The sequence below is a fragment of the Synchiropus splendidus genome, chromosome 4, assembly GCF_027744825.2.
Source record: "Synchiropus splendidus isolate RoL2022-P1 chromosome 4, RoL_Sspl_1.0, whole genome shotgun sequence".
Classification (NCBI taxonomy): Eukaryota; Metazoa; Chordata; class Actinopteri; order Syngnathiformes; family Callionymidae; genus Synchiropus; species Synchiropus splendidus.
This window is the reverse complement of record NC_071337.1, coordinates 3,405,423-3,420,862: the sequence shown is the minus strand read 5'-3', so window position 1 is coordinate 3,420,862 and position 15,440 is coordinate 3,405,423. Positions and strand designations below refer to the sequence as shown.

Genomic DNA, 15,440 nt, shown 5'->3' with positions numbered 1-15,440 from the left:
TTTTGGTTCACTGACAGTATCTGAACAATGACTGAAGGTCGGACACGCATGGTCCTGACTGTGTCATTGAGAAAGATACCAGGGGACTTGGAGCGAAGGACCACTTGGGTTCTAAAAAGATTCTTTGTCAGTGGTAGCATCCAAATTTAAGTGGGATTTGCGGCATGCTCACTGCTTAAATGTGATCGCAGAGATCTGATATGCATCTCTACAGCATCATTTTTCAACCTACACTCACACACACGCCACAACACTCGCCACCAAAGGAACCTCGGCTAGAAAATCCCTTTTAAATTGTGAAAAATGGTTGCTATGCCACGTGGCTATTGTGGCTTTTGGTGGGAACAAATTGCAGAAAATGTATTTGTTTAAAAATCTCAAGTCTGCAGAAAGGGCTTCATGGCAACATAACATTCTCCCACCACATTGTGGAGCGCATTTATTTGGTTCCGCTTTTTGTTTTTTGCAGACTGCTAAACCTAAACTTTGGCAGTCTATGAGTGTCAATAAAGTTTTGAAGTGAGATGTCACGTTAGCTCTGTTAGCTCAGCGGTGCAGACAGACTTTGGTGTCGCGGGTCCCACAAGCAACGCTCCATGGTTCTGTGGTGAAGGTGTGTGGTCACCTTAGAGGAGCATCAGGTTTAGAAACAGGTGGAAGTCGAGCATTTGACTGGCTTCTTCACTGTGAGTGTGTGGGAGGAGGAGCATAGATCTATAGTGTATAGAAAGACTGTGAGTGAATCCATGTGATCTGCTCACGTTGGTCGACCACCAACAGGTTCTAATTGTTCATGACCTCATGTCATCATATCGTCCACCTCTGTCTCCAGACCAATAAGGCGATCATTTCCCACGACTCACCTGACACTCTCTCTCACAGCACACCAGTTGAAAAACGCTGCTCTAGAAAATGTATTAAAGCAATCAAGTGTAACAGCCATGACTATTATCTGGAGTCTGACCTTCCACTACTCTCTCGTGTCCCTATCTCTCCTTTCATACTGGAACACAGTGGCTTTGGAGCGCTACTTATCCGTGTTAATAACGGAAAGCCAGGATTAATGATTCATAAATCAACCTTGGCAGGTGTGGCGTCCGGCAGAGACACACAGATTTGAAGTACAGTTTATAGTTTTCCATCTGTCACATCCCAAATGTCCTGGTGACTCAGTCAGATCCACGTCACGATGACGTCACTGCTTTACTCATTTTTACCTCAATGGGAAACATGAAGTGAAGTGTTCAGACGAGTCGTCTGCATTGGATCAGATCAGCGATCCACGCATGATTTAAGTCAGTGAGGTTGAGAGGGACACAGAAGCGTTCAATATCTCATTCATTTCACCAAGTTTAAGCACTAATTCATGATGCAAAAAACAAAAACACTGCTGCATTCTCCATCACTCATGAATATACATTTGTCACGTGTGTCTCAGCGGCGGTGACATCAGCAGCTACTGTCACGTGTCCATGGTTTCCTGTGTTTTCACATGGAAGGCAGGTAGAACCTACGCTAAGACATAGAACTATTGCATAGTAACACTGTCACAAACTAAATAAGTGTGGAGCCAAACTCCTTCAGTAGCTGGTCTGGAACCAGTCGTACACCTGAGCTCACAGAGAGACACGGAAAGTTCAGAACGTGACTGACCGCTTTTGAAGGAGCAGCCAAGGTCTCCATCTCCTCGTGAGTGACCCAAACGTTGCCCGAAGGCTACCAGGGTGACGCCCACGAGACAGCAGCAGTAAGGATGGCAGCAGATATCCGGCAGCGTGTGGTGGAGGAGGAGGAGGGGGGGGCAAGCAGTGTTAAAGAAGAAGAGCAGCACCACTGTAAGCCAATAGTGTCATAGCATCACGGTCAGATCAGATCACTGGACCCCATGGGGGTCGGGTTAGGGGACAAAACACAACACAGAACGTCACAGATGGCTCTCATGCATCACCAGCAGAGACACAAACAGACAACACATATGGAGACTCGCTACACACAAGAGAACAGGTTTGTATATTCAAGTCAACAGGTACAAGATGTCACAGTGGGATCCTTGATGTGTGGAATTCACTGGATAAGCCACATATTCCACGGGCCTGTCCCGATCCTCGCCCTAACACTGGTTCACGTGTGAGTGTCGTGTGTCACAATACTCCTCAGACCGAGGGCACCCGCCCTTCACTACTTGAAATGGTCCCTTCAAACCCAGGCTCAGGAGCTGACTTGAACCTAAGTGGGACGATGAGGTGCGGGTAGATTCCCTGGACATCGATGTGTGAAGTGAATAACATGACTTGACATTTTAGTTACGAGAACGACTCCTCCGTTTGTTTACTTTCTCCTCGTGCCACATGTTAGTGACCTGAGGGGTCGACCGTGTCCGACAACATTAACAACACAACATTAACGTGTGTGTTGTTATTTCTTCTTAGCAAACAACCGTCGGCTAGCATCCAGGCTAACGCTAGCCTCGACAAACCTACCATACAGATCACCGCAAAATAGTGGCGACGCTTCAGCTCCGCCCATTTCCCCTCCATTGGTTCACCGGAAATACTGGTGCCAGAACGTCTCAAAAACTCAATAGACAGGAAACAAAACACACTACAGCAACCAATGACGTAAGTAAATTGTGACGTCATGATGTGCGTCCTAAATCTTAGAGACGTCCATCGCTTTGTCGTCGGAGTGCACTTCATTGTGGAGGGCAGTCAGAACCTAGTGTTGAGGGTGAGGAGTGGGACTGGGCCTATGACTCGTCTTCAACAAAACTGTTTTGAACTAAAGCTCGACCGGCTGAGGCTACATGGCCAGTAGTCTAGCGTAGTGAGGTATCTGCATTAACTCATGCCTGCGGTTCCTGTACAGCCTCATGCATCCGCCGGGGCCGAGTATTGACATCGAGTTCTGCTGGGTGAATATCATTAAGAAACAGTCAGGTCCACAGGGATGAAGTCGATCACTGCCCACTGTGGAGTGGCTCTCAGTGACATGCACTCGTACTGTAAGTCTGCCGACAGCGCCGCAGCTCTCGTCTTGATCATGACTCACAGTTCTGGACGTTGGTGGCGCGGACGGGCTGGTGAGGGAGACCATTTCCTGGATGGCAAGGCGAAGTTTGAGGCGGTGGAGTGGGTTGCTGATCCCGATCTCTCTCTGGATCTCTGTGTCGGACAGAGCCGACATGATGGCGCCACTCTTTACGTTGGCACGGCATGCTGCCACGTACCAGGCCGGCATTCCCAACCACAGCTGGAGACCAAGCAGGAGAGTTAGCGGCAACTTCACTTCAACGGCTGGAATCTCTTTTCATACCGGAGATTTACATAAACGCACGTGGTAACGCCTCGAGGGGTGAAAATAATAGTCACCTGCGAATACACACTGAAATTCCTTCCTGTCTCTTCCATAATGATACGACTGACAGTGATTCTTAACCACAGGGCCGGGGCCGATGGTTGGGCCGCGAGCGCCCCCTAGAGGACTGCTGTTTGACACCTCTGGGCCGTGAGACGCTCAGTTTTAATCCATGAGCCACGTATGGTGGCAGTAGTGAGTCACTGAATTGACTCGACAGCTGCACGTCTGTGATAGTGACCAACTATGGAGGAGTTCTTGGAAAGAAAAAATGATAAAGAAAGGCCATCATGCCAAAAGAAAGGCAGCGATGACTACGAAACGTGATGGAAAAAAAAGTTACAAGGATGAAACGAACCATACCACATGGATAGATATGAAGAAGTGTACGTATGGCATGAAACCTATATATCTATATATCATTTTGCATCCATCTTAAGCGAATAAAAATCAAAATAAAACTATGGACCATCACAGATAAAAAGGCAATTTATTTCAAAATATAATTTTCTTTCAACAAATTTTGGGGATAATGCGAAAAAAAAAAAACGGAAGAATATGACCACTTATCGGTTGTATAGTTTTAGTCTGACCTCATGAGGGCCACAGAAACACAGACAAAGGGCCGCATATGGCCCCCGGGCCACACTTTGCCCAGGTCTGCTGCAGCTTGACAGACACAGACACCAATAACTATCAATACAGCCACCACATCGGCAGGTTAAAAAGGCGACCACTGACCTCCAGCCAGGCCACGACCGTGGGCCCGTCCCACTGGGCAAAGGGTAAACCTTTTCTCCTGGCCTCCTCCAGCAACTCGTGTCTGGCACAAGAACACAGAACAGTTTTCTCACCACAAGCTACTACGTTCCATCACTTCTACAGACGTATCGCGAATGAGCCGTCGCAGCTTTCACTGTCTGCACGAGAGCCAATATAGTTTGAGTGTTAGCATAGTACTGTAGTAGTATAGTACAGAGTGTTAGGATTTGAGAGTGAATCTAGTGTACTGTACATGCGCGCTAATGTTTCCACCTTGTGTTGCAATGAAATAGGTCATATTTATTCATATTTTTATTCAAAATAACAGCATTGTTAATAATATTTGTTTGTATTTGTTTCCGTAAAAGACAAAGTTCAGTTATTACTTCATTTAGGTATTTCCTATCAAGAAAATGCAAAAAGCAAAACTGGACAAATGCTTCGATCTGAAAAGTTTACAGTATTAAAAAATGACGTTTTCTATGCTTAACATCGGGTGCAGCTTTAATGAGCACATAAACACGTGATGTATTGACGCAGAAATCAAAACCAACATCCAGTTACATTCACTGTGTTTTGGCTCCAGCACATGAGCACAGACGCTCATGTATTTATGTTCAGTCTGGACTAATGATGGAGAGAGAGAGAGACATCACTGAACATAGCTGGGGAAAGGCAAGTCAGGAAACAGTCGTGACCAACTCAAAGAAAGAGAGAGAGAAAGAGAGGAACCTCACTTCATAACCAGATGTTGCTGCTGGTTATTTCACACAGATAGAGACACAGAAAAGGGGGAGAAAACATTCCAGGTGAAAAAGAAAAAAGACATTTTCTGGCCATCCGGATTCAGCTACCACTGAGCTGCAGAAAAGGAGAGCAGAGAACCGTTTTCACATGAGAGGCGGACAAATGAAAGACAGAATGTCGACGGCCATGGGGCAGAGAGAAGGACCATGTCAGCTATTTGGCACTTCTGAGAGGAGGACTGATGGACAGACAGCAGAGACGAGCGGATGAGAGGTGAGACAACGTTCATATCCAGGCGGTCACGTCCTCACAACTTACCCGCTTTGTTAGAGGATGATGGGAGGGAGGGGAAGAAAGAGTCAGAGAGCAAAGAGAGAGCCACGGGGAGACAAAAGTACACAAATGTTAATGAGTTCAAATATACAGCTGGAAGAAACCCACACATGCACGTCGGGAGTGTCGGCAGTGGACTGGGGCCATGGAGAAAAGCAGCTCCAGAGCCCTGTTCCAAGCAAGTGAGCGCGCCACCGACATGCTTGAGCCTGTCTCCAAGAGCACTGTGTGACCCGCACTTCTGAAATCTCCATATATAATGGATGATGAATGATATTCCTCTCAAATACTTGTCTCATTGCTGAGTTTTCACAATAACTAAAATACAAAATCCAACATCATAAGGGGCTTTTCACAAGGGGATTCTGCCTCAGGCGGCCTGAGTCTGATGCGCCCCCTGCTGTGCAGCCTCCCACCTCTGCACCTCAGGCCATGTCCTGTCTTTTCTCCCCAGCTGGAGGCGCTCTGCGCAAAATAGCTGGTTTGTGACCCACCACCAAGCAGATCTCAAGGAAGACGGCATCAGCTGGGCGAAACTAAGGTCACGACCCCTGACCTACTCACCACCATGGGCTTGACCTCCTTATTTCTCGTCGTCCTCACCTCAGATATGAACTGATGACGGAGCTCAGCCGTGGCTGCAACAGAACGTGGCGTTTCACAGCCAAAACTAAACATGGAAGAGTCTTGTCATGTTTGTTTTACAAGGAAACAGCGGAAACAAGCTGCGTAGTACGGAGCGTCTTGACTGATCCACACTGCTCTCACAACACGATGAACACAGTGAGAGAGATGACTGAGGATGGAGAAGGTTTTTATCAGTGAAGTTCAGATCCAGATGTCAGAAATGATCCATGAATCATCTGGTGATCTTCAGTCGCTTAAGAGAAAACAGCCTCTTTCTCCTCATGCAGACAGCAGCAGGATCACCACAGTGAAAACAGTTAAGAGTCCAACATTCTTCATCTTTTTCTTTGAACTTCTCCCTTCAGTGGTGGCCACAGTGGATCATCCTCCTCCATCTCCCCCTGTCCTCTGCTTCCTCTTCTCTCAAACCTACAAACCACATGTTCTCCTTCACCACCTCCATCAATCTCCTCTGTGGCCTTCCTCTCCACCTTCTGCCTGGCAGTTCCAACATCTCAACATCTTCATCTACCAATGTACTGGCTCTCTCTCTCTCTCTCTCTCTCCTCTGTACATGTCCAAACCATCTCCATCCAGCCTCTCTGACTTGGTCTCCTAAACACCTGAGCACATGTGCTGTCCCTCTGATCCTATCATCATCCTGCTCTCACTCCCAGAGAGAAGCTCAGCATCTTCATCTCTGCGACCTCCAGCTCTGCCTCCTGTCTTCTCCTCAGTGCCACTGTTTCCAAACCATACAACATTGCTGGCCTCACCACCCTTTTGGACACTTTCCCTTTCATCCTTGCAGACACCCTTTTGTCACACATCACACCTGACACTTTTCTCCAGTGATTCCATCCTGCCTGCACCCGCGTCTTCACCTCCTTCTCACACTCTCCATGGCCCTGGACAGTTGAGCCCGACATGATTCACTGAAGTGAATCTGTTTGTCGATAAAAACAGATGTTTATCAGCCTAATAAAGGTGAAAACACCAGAGTTATCCACTTCAGACCCGGGACCAGGTGCAGCGCTCGAGGCCGGATCAAGTCCACGGCCAAAACCGGATTTGCTTGTGTCCACGTCATGACTTTTGAGCCAAACACACTTTGTCTCAGTGTAAAAAGCCCCCAAGATGGTTCTTACATGACTTTTTATAAGCAAGGCCTCTGGCCTTTGTCGTTCAAATACAAGGAAATACCACAAATGTTTGTCTGTCTTCTGTTTTGTCTGTTGCCCCCTAGTGATATCACATCCTGCATCATACTGTTAAAAATCAGGTTTGGGGTCAGGAAGTACAGATGTATTCAGCATGGTGAAAAGTGCCTTCAATTCCTTCATTTCAAGTTTCATTTACCTGAAAAAAAACAGCTTTAAAAATCTTTTTTTGTTGGGTGAATCTACAGTCATTGAGTTTAACACAATTTTCATTCTGGATCTGGTCTTCAATGGCCCAAATCCACCACCGAACACCCGCCTCGCACACAGAGCACAAACTTCTCCAGGACGTTCTCATGCAGCAGAGGCCATGAGAGATGCACTGGTCACATTCAGGCTTGCTGTTTGGGAGGAAAGGTTAACCTTCAGTCGCTAGCAACAGATCAAGATGCTGAAATGGAGAGAATGCAGGGATTCTCATGCAGCGTGGAGGGGGATGGAGGAGGTGCAGCCTCAGTTCCCGACACGTGGACGGAGAAATGGGTGCGGTGGAAGAGAGAAACGATCCGGGTCTCAATGCCCTCGACAAAACGGGAGGCAAAAGTATTGGTCACCACAAGTCAGAGTGCAATCCGAGCAAACGCCACTCATCATTTGGAGCTTGGGCATAACACACACACACACACAGACACACTCCAAGATAGTAAAATGCTAGGTTCCAACAACAACAAAAGTCAGCTGCTTTCAAAGTGAAGACTGATCGGATAGAATGGAGACTCATTTTAACTGTGTTGTGACCCTCACTCTTTCAAACTTTGATCAAAGTGCTTCTGCGTCTACAGCCACCGAGGGTGGAAGGCTGACCCCGTGTTGCCTGTAGCAGCAGTTTAGCAACAGAAATGGGATGGTTCCTTACTTCTTTTTCAACCTGCGGTCCTTCTCGGCCTGAGCTCCCAGCTTGCCAACTCCAACGTCCTGACCTGCTAGATCAGGGTCCATCAGTGTGGCTAGGAACAGATCGAGACATGTGACAGCGCCATCATAAGGGAGCAACGGTGAGCGTTTGATTCTCCTCCTGCAAGCCGTCCTGCAGGAGCTTCACCAACCTTGCGGGTCCACCATGACCTGTCTGTGCGCCAGGTGCGCTAGGCGGCCCTTCTCCTTCTTGCCGAACAGACGCCCGATGGAGGACTTGATGCCTTTCTTCTTGGGCTGCTTGTGCAGAGAGTCCTGGCTGCTGGCGAAGCTGCTCAGGGTGCTGGCGTCGGCCTCCAGCGAGGCAACCACCCTGCAGGGGCAGCCGTGAGGCAGAGTTCAACACTGAGCGCAGTCAAACCGGCCAGGCTCCTTCTGTACCCTCGGGAGTCGTTGTGCGAGGACGGCAGCGTGTGCGTCATTCGGACCGTGCGCGGCGTCGGAGGGGGCGACGTCTCGCACTTGATGGTGGCTTTGTCTTCCCTGCCATCTTCATCCACCGCTGCTATCTGAGTGATCATGGCGAAGACCAACATTCGCTGTGTGAGAACTCAACTCCGACGCCAAGCAACCACCTGTGACTCCTGTACCTTTCTCCTGTGTTTCCTTAAATCGCTGGGCTGTGGAGGAGACACGAAGACAAGTGAAATCAATGGCGTTGGCAGGATGATTCCCCGGACTATTGTCTCATTTGTATGGACGTCATGTGGCCCGGCGGACTTCAACACCTTCTATCAATCGATACGAGATCAAAGGCAGCGCAAAAGTGGCACCACCCGACGCTTAAAGGAATACTCTCAAATCAATAGCTGCCTGAAGTGTTTATATGGATGAGAAAAACCATCTCAAATTTAAAAACAAGAAGATTAAACATGTTGCCCCGATCAGCCATTTACATCAGGGGCCAGTATCCTTTTGGACTGAGAGAGGCGTGAACTGTTCCAAACATCCTGTGCCAGGGTGAGGGGGATGTGGGCCACCTACCAGGGTCATGACCCCCATGCGCTCCATGTCTCGCGCAGGGCTCCGGGGGTCCAGCTTAGGCGTGGAGTGCCCACTGGGTGGTGAGGACGACGCCAGAGAGCTGGCTGTGGCTGAAGCAGTGATCGACGGGCCGTGGTGGTGCATCCGGGCCAGGTTAAGGCCCTCGAGGCTGACGCTGGCCACTCGATTCTCGATTTCCTCGGCTCGCAGCTCTGTTGACTCCTTCTCCTCCTGAATGAGTCTAAGAAGAAGAAGACAACAAGATAAGGCCCATTCATGCTTACGTTACGAACGAAAATGTCGCCAATGCTGTTACTGTCACTGATCACATGCTTCCACGTGTTCTTCACATTGCTGTTCACCCATATATCCAGCAGGGGGAGCAGCCCAGAGTCAAAACTGCAAAGCAACATGGCGACTGTGGAGTCAGTATTGGTCACGTAGCTCTGGCACAAAAGAGGAAACAGAGGCAGCTTTGTAGGAGGCGGTGGTCGGTGAGGACGTTAAATATGTTGCCACTAGAGGATGCAGAATTTCCGCCATTGTTCTATCTTCTTCGTGTCTCATTAGACCAGGGGTGAACGACCAGTCTGAGGCTCAGAGCCCCATTGTTTTACTGTGCTGCTGAACAGAGCCACATGCTACAAACACGTCAGGCGTTGAGGCTTCACCTGAGCAGCTGCTCACCTGACTCAGTATAGCGGTTAAAGCTCATCCCTGTGTGTCACTAGGTTGCTGGTTCACGTCCGGCGTACGTCTCTTGTGCATGTCTTTTTCAAATCCCTCCATTTTATCCTGATCCTCCTGGAAATATCAAGCGCCGTAGATAGAAATGTGGGCGCCATTGACTTGACTCCTCTATGTTTGGACGTGGCTCCTGCCACCAATAACGTGGCCCCGGTCTCTGTGTGTGTGTGAGCCACGCTGCAGACTGGAGCGTCTCATCTTCACTCCACTGAATTCAACGGACTTCACCACCATCAACAGTGAGTCACCGGTGAAACACAGAGTCACACCTGGAACTGAGTCCTGTCAGGGGTGTTGATGGTGGATCTGATGAGGCTCCAAGTCTGAGGACCACCACTCACATCGCCATTGAACGTGCGGTGAGGTTTATTGTTTATGTTTCACTTCGCCAGAATAACATTTACTTTTCAGACTTATTTCCTGTGTCAACATTCATCTCAACAGCAACTCATTTGGTGAAGAAACTGGCTGAAGAGCTGTGGGTTGGCTGTGCCTGGGTTAGAGCTCCGTATCAGGTGGTAACAGCAACACTGCCCCCTACAGTCTCCAGGGGTACTGCTCTGTTTGGACCTATCTTTGTGGACACATGCAGGAACATGGAGGAAAAGCACGGAGAGATGTTTCCATCCACATCCAGATGTAAAGTTGAGCATGAATGGGCCTTTAACTGCCAAGAAGAAACAACAAGAGATGGAGGCTGAATAGCTTGACTGCCATTAGAATGAGATAAAACGGGTTGATGATGTGGATCTGGTATCAGACCTCCACAAAACATGTCTGACAGCTGAGTGACCATGATCATGAGGTTCACCAGTGTGTTTCTTTCAGGGATACGCATCAAAGGAACACATGGTGTGGGCTGTTTTTACGATCCATTATGCACATGTGACTTTACAAACATCATGAAACAGCATCTCAGTGTTACCTAATCTCCTTGTTGATAGCATCCAGCTGCTCCTGCAGCATCATGGCTAAAGTTTGTGCGTCTGAGTGTCCTCCGGGTGAAAGCAGGTCCATGGAGCTGAACATGGTGTCCCTGTCGTCGTCGTCAATGTCCGACATCTCTGTGTCGCTCTCGAAATGGTGACCACCGAGCACGCCGAGCTGCTGCGAGCGCCATTCATGTTCTCCCAGCGACTTGGCCTGCGAACGGACAAACACACCCTCGAGCTGAAACCACCTTCCACACTGTTTCCTCAACACACGCGCACAGAACTTCTCTTCACCTTAGTTTCACGTAGACCCATCCTGCCTCTCCTCGGCCGGCGAATAACTTTGGCAGAGCGGTAGTGGTCTGACTGAGTTTCGGCCAGCGATCCCATTGAAAAACGCAGCTCGGCTGAAGTGTCCAAGTGGGACCTGTGAGGCAACGAACTTGTTGACATACGGCGCAGAAATAACAACCCCGTAAGAGACTGAGAACGGCCGATTTATCTGCACATTTATCACGTCATCATGAAGATGTTATTTACATTTATACATATTGAGAAATGTTATTACTCTTGTATGTAATGTAAAAATGACAAAACAAAGCAGGCATTTCTCTGGAAAATCACACAGCTTGTTGTGATGCTGCAGCCCAGCCTGCAGAGTCGACCTGCAGCTGCGGCCACGACGGAGGTCGTTTGGCAACACTTCGCCGTCCAGCAAAATGACACCCGAGTTGCAGTTCGCATGAACTCAGACTTCAGATTAAAACAAGACACTTGGCCTCAAATCACTGCGCTGAACTTGAGAGGCTAACGAAAGAATGCTAGCCGCAGCTAACCGCAGGTGAAACAATTGTTAATGGAGTTGATTGTTTTGTATGAACAGCTGAGTTCTGTTCTTGAAAACCGGAGCTTTTGGGCAGCTAATAGCACAGCTGGACCCCAGATACTCCCTGGACAGAGGAGCCGTCTACCTGGTCATAACGCAACGTTCTGCTATTTAACAATTGTGGGTTTGATCCGTTCACTGTTCATCGAAAAAGGGAATAAAACATATTTATTTTATATTAAGCACTTATTTATTGTCTTTTTTGCTTTAAAAGTTGCTATATTTTCTATATAGTGTTGTTCATTCAGTATTATTTATTAGTAGTTTCATGTAATTTATCTAAAAAAAAACAATCGGCAAAAATCGGTATCGGCCTGTTGGGACTTAAAAATCGGCGAGAAGTATCGGCCAAAAACATGGCGATTGGTGCAGTCCTGATGACAGCTGGTACCTTGAATATAGACATCAGTATCACCATGAAGATTTGTGTGAAATCTCTGAACATATCTACCTGGACAGTGTGGGTTCCGTGAGGGAGCCTGCCCTCAGTCTGAACTGGTCAAGCTCATTTCGAAGCTTCTCGATCTCCTCCGCTAGCTGAGACTGCAGGAAATGATGTGACCCATCAGTGTGTGTCGGCAGCTTCATCGCCTCTTCTCATAAACCACCTACTTTCTCGTGTATTGACTCTTCGTATTGCTTCCGGTAACCCTCCGAGTCTTCAATCAAGAGATTCTAGAAGCAAAAGCGGGACATGTGAGCGACATCTCATTCCTGTGGCACAGAATCACCGTCCAACCTTTTCCTCTAAAGCTGCCATTCGCTCCTTCAGGTGGAGCTGGAGTCGTTCGTTGGACTCGGTGAGGAGCCGGTCCACGGTGTCTGAGAGTCGTTTGTTGTGCTCTTCGTTCATCTTTTCTCTCTGTCGCGCCTGGAGGGAGTTGAAATAGTTAAGGATAGTGGAAACGGGGCGAGATGTTTTGTTCCAGGGTAAACCCTTGGTTTCCACCGGAGGCGTGCGTGGTGTAGACGCACCCTGGTCCAGCAGAAACTGTTGCCTAGCAACTGGTTCTGACAGACAATGGCTGCGCAGGGGGTGGGGCTTGGTCCTCCCATCACATGAGACGGCGCAGCAGTTGGAGGGATTTTTGAAGTTGTCAACAAGCAGCTTTGTGGGAACCGCGCGTTTGTCATCGAGCATCCTCTGGATGTGTTGTGCGTGAGTCTGGGTGTGTCATTCAAAACGGAATGGTTCAACAGCAGGAAACGTTTCCTCCACTGTTGGACCAATGTCTCGGCTCCTTCATCATGGTCACGCTTCAGGGTTAGTGTGTGTTTTTAAACCTTCATATTACATTTTACTTGTAAATGGATTGGATTCGCCCGCCTCTGCTGGCTGACTTGATCCCGCCTGGAGAGCTGCACCCGGTCCTGGGAAGCTCTCCACAGGGGGTGAGCTCCTGGTCTCAGGCGACTTGGTGCTAACCACAGTTTGTGTACAGCGCGACTCCACACAAACATGATAGATGCCTGACAGTAAAGGGTCTGATCGCTGTCTGGGCGTTCGACATGGATCAAAAACAACACTGAGGTGAGCATCTCGCACCTACTTTTGAGTCTCACTTGCAAGTTTCGGGTCAGTGTTAGACCTAAAGGGAAAAAAACATCTGACATTTTCGGACAAAGAACTTCTAGTTTGGGAATTTGAATTCAATTTCAATTACAACGATACTTTCTCTCTTCACATTTTGGAGCAAATTTATTTGGTTATACATTGAGTTTTCGGCCAACTTTAGAGCAAACTTTGTATAAGTGAGACGTCATATTATCCGTGAGCTAGTGATGGGCTGATGAGGCTTCATGAAACAGTGTCTTCATCTTCAAAGATGGCACTGTCTGCTGAAAAATCTTTGGATTCTAACAACCACTTCAGTGAAACCTCACCATTTTTAAAGCAACAGCGCCTCCTACTGAGCTCTGAAAGTGAGGACACTGTTTCATGAAGCTTCATCAGCCCAATACTACCATTTGCTCCGTTCCTGTTCTAATATATGACCACATGGATCAGGTGCGGCCCCAATACGGCACGGTGCAGGCCTGACGTGGCTCCCATGCTGTGACTCACCCTCAGCAACTCCTGGTTCTTCTCCTCGAGCTGACATTCCAAATGTCTCATCCGCTCCTCGATGCTTCCGTGACGCTCTTCCGCCTGCGCAGGGTTCGAACATGGGGCAAGATGGTGCACAATATGACCGGCAGAAGCAGAAAGAGAAGAGCAGCAGCCGCAAAAGAAGCAAAGAGGGGAAAATGAGTGTGAATGGCAGGAGGTGGACCAAGTGGCGACGAAGCAGGAATGTGGAAACACTGATGGATCCATCCTCTTTTTGCCTGACAGCACTTCCCCTCAGGGTTACCACAGCAACTTCTTCCACCTCAATCTTGCTCAGCCTCTCAAGCAACAGCCATCCCTTCCCCTCCTCCTTCACTGCACCCATGAACCCTCCTGTTCTCTTTACACACCTCTCCACCTCAGCTCTGTCACACTGAGTTAGGATCTTCTAGTTGGAACAAATACAAATCTCCAACCCACTTTTCTGCGTATGTTTGTCTTCACCTGATGCCGTCACTACTCCCCAACAGTTGCGTGCAACCTTGGCTGAACCACAGTCGGGCGTCTACAACATCACTATACAGTCACTGGGCTCTGACTGAGCAACCATCAGGTCCTCCTGAGAGACTGAGAGACACCAGTTTCTATCTGCCGCTGTGAGACTTTTATCATGGACTGTGATCCATATTATTTTCCAGGGTTCCTACAGGCCACTTCAATTGAAGACTTTAAAACTTTTTTTAATGACAACAGAAGTTGAAGTTAAGACCAAATCGACAAAAAAAGAAAAAGAGTGAATCGGTAAATTGTTTTTACTACTATTATTTAACACATAAATGTTGCCAAATACTGTGGAATTGGAAAGTTTTTTAAGTAGCGATGCAGCAAATTCAATATTTGTCGCCAAAGATGAATAAAACTTCAAATTCTTGGCCGAATACCCAATAATACAGAATATCCAATGTGGTTAAATGTTTTTTATTATTTTCTTAAAATGTTGCATTAACAGTCGAGAACATATTTCCTTGCATGTTTGTCAAAGATAATTTTGAGACGCTTGAATATTTTTAAAAACATATTCCAGACTTTTCAGACATTAATAATACTAAAAACAACAACTGCATTTTCCAATTTTCAGTGTTGAACAGAAGGTTCATTACTTTGCATCACACACAAGATACTTTGACATCATGAACAACAAAGAAATGATCAAATAAAGAGGAGACGTGTGATAGATGGGTCGTAAATTTAAAACTGAACTGCTCCTGTTCGGACCCCCGCCAACTAGGCAGTGAGTCGGTGCAGTCACTGGTGAAAATGGAGGATTGTGTTGCCAGATATTTATGTTGCTTCTGAGAAAAGTTGCCAGAATTTCGTCAGTCTTGCAGAGCTTCACCTCGAAAAAAACCTTCACTTATATTGTGCTAAAATATTGGGGTACTTTTCATTTAAGACTTTTAAAGCCTTTTAAGGCCTTGATTTTGGATTCATGAATTAAAATCCTTTTAAGGCTGTTTAAGGCTCGGCGGAAACCCTGTTGCTCACCTCTTCTATGGTCAGAAAACTGTGGCTGGCGGTGCATTTTAGTGACGGTAGACTGTGTGTAACTGTCATGCAGCCAACACCACTACTTCTAAGAGACAAAAGAGACACAGTTGCCCCAGCGCCATGCAGCTGTAGAAACCCTCAGCAAGATCCTGCAAAAGGTGCGAGGAAAGGAAAAGAGATAAACAGACTCTGCCCTCAATAAGGAACTACCTTCCCAAGATCGGTGTCTTGGAGTTTAGCTTCCGTTACAAAGTGAAAATGGCCAGCTGAGGAGGAGGAGCTGGAATCAGACTAGGAAGAGGAGGAATGGGTTGAAACACGAGGAGATCCACGAG

General features: G+C 47.6%; 1 protein-coding gene across 3 annotated transcripts in view; it reads right to left on the bottom strand.

Annotated features, from left to right (window-relative positions):
- Nucleotides 1-15,440, bottom strand: part of ppfia2 (PTPRF interacting protein alpha 2) — an 89,847-nt gene that overhangs the window by 6,675 nt on the left and 67,732 nt on the right. For 2 of the 3 annotated variants that reach the window (XM_053862497.1, XM_053862499.1), the window contains 14 exons: nt 13,573-13,656; nt 12,247-12,378; nt 12,120-12,182; nt 11,959-12,050; nt 10,916-11,048; nt 10,615-10,832; nt 8,943-9,183; nt 8,549-8,578; nt 8,340-8,467; nt 8,090-8,271; nt 7,900-7,990; nt 4,096-4,177; nt 3,049-3,249; nt 1,654-1,716 (listed from right to left, as the gene is read on the bottom strand). In XM_053862497.1, coding sequence (XP_053718472.1) covers nt 1,654-1,716; nt 3,049-3,249; nt 4,096-4,177; nt 7,900-7,990; nt 8,090-8,271; nt 8,340-8,467; nt 8,549-8,578; nt 8,943-9,183; nt 10,615-10,832; nt 10,916-11,048; nt 11,959-12,050; nt 12,120-12,182; nt 12,247-12,378; nt 13,573-13,656 — 1,740 coding nt within the window. Of the gene's footprint in view, nt 1-1,653; nt 1,717-3,048; nt 3,250-4,095; nt 4,178-7,899; nt 7,991-8,089; nt 8,272-8,339; nt 8,468-8,548; nt 8,579-8,942; nt 9,184-10,614; nt 10,833-10,915; nt 11,049-11,958; nt 12,051-12,119; nt 12,183-12,246; nt 12,379-13,572; nt 13,657-15,315; nt 15,397-15,440 lie in introns of all 3 variants that reach the window. The other variant, XM_053862498.1, reaches the window with a different exon arrangement.